General features: G+C 45.6%; 1 protein-coding gene across 1 annotated transcript; it reads left to right on the top strand.

Annotated features, from left to right (window-relative positions):
• The first annotated feature begins 792 nt into the window (after nt 1–792).
• LOC123519324 lies at nt 793–1,467 on the top strand. Its single transcript, XM_045280543.1, has one exon. The coding sequence runs from the start codon at nt 793–795 to the stop codon at nt 1,465–1,467; it is 675 nt and encodes a 224-aa protein (XP_045136478.1).
• Nucleotides 1,468–5,170: the final 3,703 nt, after the last annotated feature.

Below are 5,170 nucleotides of genomic sequence, written 5' to 3'. Positions count from 1 at the left end.
CTCGTGGGAGAACAAGATGGATGACGTAGGCAGCGCCTATCATGGTCGCCGCCTTTATAAGGTGGGTGCGTGGTGGCGTCCTCATAGACCATCACCGCTCTCATCTGAGGTAGGATCCCCGATCAATCTCCCGGAAGTCTGTCAAGAACAACTCATAAGGAGATACTTCTTGTGGTTTCAGTAACACCCCTGTGGGACCCTCTGCCCCCTTCCACCCAGCAGGCAGACCCAGGCAGAGAGAGAGAGAGAGAGAGAGAGACGCCAGCGAGAGGACGCGACGCCATACTTCCCTCCCGGGACGCCACCGGCCACCTCACCTCAACTCGTCCCAAAGCTGAGTCACCTAAGGTTCCTCCCATAGTTCTCCCTCTATAGGTAGGGTAGATAGGCGTTTACATGACTGTATTGTGTCGCCAGAGGATTAAAGTGTCTATTTTTGTTAAGTTTGGCTGTTTCTCCCCCGCCCCCCTTGGATCCGTTACATCTTTCTTTTTTTAACCACTCGGCCTAAGCTTCACTTAGGCCCAGTACACTAGGCCTGAGCGTCACATAGGCCCAGTACAGATGGTGGCAGCGGTGGGATGAGTTGAGGTAAGGTGGCCAGTGATCATAGATCACTTTTCAAGATTTGTAAAGTTGGTGAAGTTGCGGTCCAGACACGCTGAGGAGGTAGTTAGAGTTATGAAGAATTATTTGGGAGACTATGGGGTACCGAAGGTACTCTTAGCTGACAATGCGTGCGAGTTCTGCTCACAATTGTTGACAGAACTCTGTCGTACGCATGGGATCGAGATGGTGTTCTCCACCCCATACCATCCGTGTGGAAACTCTATCACCGAACGGTTACATCGAACCATGAAATCAGTGCTAGCGTCTCTCAGGAAAGGACAACCGCACAGGTGGTCCGAGTGCCTCACGCAGTGTCAGAAGATCCTTAATGCGGCCGTACATGAGACCACTGGCGAACAGCCCTATTTCCTTTTCTTCCGGTGCCATGCTCCTCGCTTTGTGGGAACTACTTTGCCCCAGGTGGACGATGAAATAGACATTAATACAGCCTTGGAGGCAGTGAGACAGTCATCCCGTGCAAATAGCAGGAAGTGGTTAGCTAGAGTGAACATTGACCAGAAGGACCAAAGAGTCGAGGTAGATGATTTGGTGTGGATAAAAAGGGAACAGTTTGGTTCGTCAGCTGATAGAAAACTTGGTCTCAAGTGGATTGGACCGTATAAGGTTAAAAAAGTGAATTTAGATGGAGTGTCATATGAAGTGGAAAATGTGTTCAGTGGCAAAATACTCCATAGAGCAGCTGACCGAGTGAGAAAATATGTAACAGATGAAGGGTACGTGGTAGACATGGAAGAAATTGTAGTGCCTTCCAATGAGGAGGAAGAAGACAATGAGGTAGAGGAGCCCAGACCGACTCGTGAGAGACGGCCAGTGAGGAGATTTATAGAAGAATATTAAGTGTAAAGACCCCCTAGGGACATTGGAATCTTGTGACTGCCCTATACTTGTTTTGCAGCTACATCAGCCCTGCTGCTGGGGAAGGAGACCGCCACTGTTGGGGGTGGCTGGAGTGTTCATGAGGAGGGGCCTCATGAATCCAGTCCCCACAGAATGAGGCTTTGGTGAGGACTACATCTACCTCTCCACTCCGCCCCTGTACGCCTGGACTGATGGGAAGTGGGAGTTACAACACCAACCAGGAGGTCAGGTCCTGCCGGACCTGTAGAGACGTCAAGATCTCGGACTAAGTGTTAAAAAGTTGTAAAGTGTTAAATGTTGAAATAGAGGAAACAGTTATACCACGGATACCTTGGACACTGTAAATGTAGAAAAAGAGCTTGGAATGTTTATGTTGTGGTTACGTTGGATTGTATATCGATTACGTTGGTTGTTATGTATATTTATTCTGGTAATGTAAAAGAGAAAACGAGGATTTGTTTTCCCTTAGGAAAAAGCCATGTACTGAGTGGCAGTACTGGGTTGGAATTATTACCCAATATTAGGGTATGTATTTAGTCACCAAATCCTCATCTTCTCTTCATCTATGTAGCTAGTAGTTCTTATATAGGGAGTCCCTCAAGGGAGAACAACAGGGATGACGTAGGCAGCGCCTATCATGGCCGCCGCCTTTATAAGGTGGGTGCGTGGTGGCATCCTCATAGACCATCACCGCTCTCGTCTGAGGTAGGATCCCAATCAATCTCCCGGAGGTGCTGCAGTACTCCACGAGGTCTGGCAAGAACAACTCATAAGGAGATACTTCTTGTGGTTTCAGCAACACCCCTGTGGGACCCTCTGCCCCCTTTCACCCAGCAGGCAGACCCAGGCAGAGAGACAGAGAGAGAGAGACAGAGAGGAGGACGCCAGCGAAAGGACGCGACGCCACCGGCCACCTCACCTCAACTCGTCCCAAAGCTGAGTCACCTAAGGTTCCTCCCATAGTTCTCCCTCTATAGGTAGGGTAGATAGGCGTTTACATGACTGTGTTGTGTCGCCAGAGGATTAAAGTGTCTATTTTTGTTAAGTTTGGCTGTTTCTCCCCCCCCCCCTTGGATCCGTTACATCTTTCTTTTTTTAACCACTCGACCTAAGCTTCACTTAGGCACAGTACACTAAGCCTGAGCGTCACATAGGCCCAGTACATTAATATGACAAAATAATAGAATTAACATAGCTGTATTTGTTTTAATATCCTCCGCATACCGTTAAGTCTACATAAAGAGTAGACTAGATGTGATAATATGGTATCAACTGGTGCGCTCATTTCTTCCGCGTTGAATGTCTATGTATCAGTGGATCATTTTGTCCTGCCACTTGACAGCCCCAGCTGGTGAGACAAAGTATTCTCTCAGACTGTCATGAACTGACATGGCTTCTGCTGTAGGGCTGGTACACGTGTGGGCAAACTACAGCCCGCAGGCAGCATGTTGCCCGACAAATGTTAGTAAATTTAAAAGAGCAAGTTAAAAAACAACGCCAAATAGCATTTCGTTTTCTTCCCGCAAGTGTGCATATGTGTGTGAGTGGCTTTTTCTTTAGAAATTTTTAATTTTTGTATTTCAAATATCAATGATTTTGGGTTAATGTAATATGCGGCCCTATAAGATTGTGATTTTTTTTAATAAAACCCTAGCACTGAAAAGTTTGCCCATCCCTGGCCTAGTACTTCTTGCTGGTGACAGGCAACATCTTAAACTATTCTGTTGTTATCCTAAAGAAATCCTAAAACCTCTCTAGATTATTGACCAAATCTTGGAACAAATGTCCAAAGTTCCCAAAGTCAGGTCTCCTAGAATTAATGGCATGCACCTATATTCGTTGCCAATGTCTAGCCTACGCTTCCTCAGCCATTGTAACACTGCTATTTAAGCAAAAGCTAATACGTCCATACTTTCTGAAGACTGCCTTGGTGCTGAATGGTCTGAATCATCTGAATGATGTGAATCAGCTAGTTGGAACTATGCAGATTCAAAATTACTCAATTCAAATTATTCTTCATGAATTAAATTGATTTGATTCACTTGGTGTAAACGCATCCTTAGTCATACCTTATGATAAGGGGCATCTTTTTTTTAAACATCTTCGTCTCCCGTCTGTCTGGTGTTGATCCATCTGAAGGGATCTTTCTTGTTCTTGTCGAAGGTTACCAGAGATTTTGCCTTTATTTTCTTCTTTTGGGAAGCTGCTTGCTTCAGAATTGGTGCCACTAGTGGATGGGTCTGGTGGCATAATGGCCTGTAGTGGCGTTTGTCTTAACTTCTTATGAGGAGATAGTGAGATGCCTTCAAGGTGAGTTCTTTTTAGTCCTTGAGGAGTATCTGGGTACCTCACTGTTCTGACTTGGATATGCCTGCTTAGTGTACTACCTGTGAAATGTAACAAGTGTGAATGAAATTCTAGGCAGCCGTCAATACCAAACAACATCTTTTGGGGACATGTTGCCATCTAGTGGTTATGACTAAAGCCGGACAAGCACCGCCGCTCTCGTCATACTATCGGTAGGCGGTCATTTTTGTTCATATCAATGAAGCACTTGCATGTCTTGATGGGATAACGTTCCTGACACAACGAGAACTATGTCTGACTTATGTTCGTCCTCTTTGACGCTGCGGTCATCAATCCCGTAGTCTTCTTAGTTGCTAGGGGGTAGGGGCTTACCTGGTAAGTTTGCATGCACTTGGCTCTTCTATCTGTTCTTTGTCCCTTTCTGCTCTTCTGAGCATGTTCTTCTTGAATGTTAGCAAGAAGTCAGCATCGCATGAGGTTTCACTGTCTAATTTTTTTTCTTAGCATATAGTGCCTATAGGTATACCTCAAGAGTATGGGAATCACTGTCCAGTTTCCACCCATTAGAGGCGCAGGCAATTTTATTCATAGTAGTGTAAGGGAATTGCACCTCCACCTAGAACCTGGGTATCATAGTGATATGTAGGTAACTTTAAACCACTTGACAAATGACAAAGTTTCAAGTCACCATGTGGTAGGGTTCGAACCTACGCATGGACGTCTGCCCGATTCCATGCTCACCACCATATCCATTATGCCACCGGCTCCAATGGCGTAGTGGATACCCAGGTTTTACATGGGTGGAGGTGTAATTGCCTTACACCAAAGATGCGCTAGGGTGGTGATAAAATTTCCTGCGCCGGTAATGGGTGGAAGATGGACAGCGCTCCCCATACTCTTCAAGTATACCTACAGGCGCTATAAGTTATAACATAAAAAAAAGTTCCTCATGTTTGTATGACTCATAAACGTAGTCATCTCTTAGCTTTCAAAGCTTCTTGTTATGACATACATGAATTCATACGTTTCCGTTTCAATTTGCTTTAGTTCTTCCATAACTCTCAAGTTCCTCACACAGGTGCTCAAGGCATCTGTGAAAAGGCGTAGGCCTTTGGAATCTTTTATTCTCACGCTTGGTCCCCCACAGACCCCTTTGATTAAGTGTTTAATGAATGTTTTGTTTCCTTATATCCTCCTTTGGGATCCTCCAACTCTTGCTTTGCTGGGCCAGAATAGCCTGTAACAAGATATCCCAACCTTTAGAGGTCTGATATCCCATCCTCTCGGACGTGGTTTTGGAATGCACGTTTGAATGCCCAATTGTCGGTACATGAGCCCTCGTTGAACGTGGGCCATGGCTTCTGGGAGAGTTTTA

This window comes from Portunus trituberculatus, chromosome 7, assembly GCF_017591435.1.
Source record: "Portunus trituberculatus isolate SZX2019 chromosome 7, ASM1759143v1, whole genome shotgun sequence".
In the NCBI taxonomy this organism is placed as follows: Eukaryota; Metazoa; Arthropoda; class Malacostraca; order Decapoda; family Portunidae; genus Portunus; species Portunus trituberculatus.
This window is presented reverse-complemented; position numbering and strand designations above follow the sequence as displayed.

Coding starts and splice junctions, on each gene's coding strand:
- LOC123519324 (XM_045280543.1), top strand. CDS start 793: ATGGTGTTCTCCACCCCATACCATCCGTGTGGAAACTCTATCACCGAA.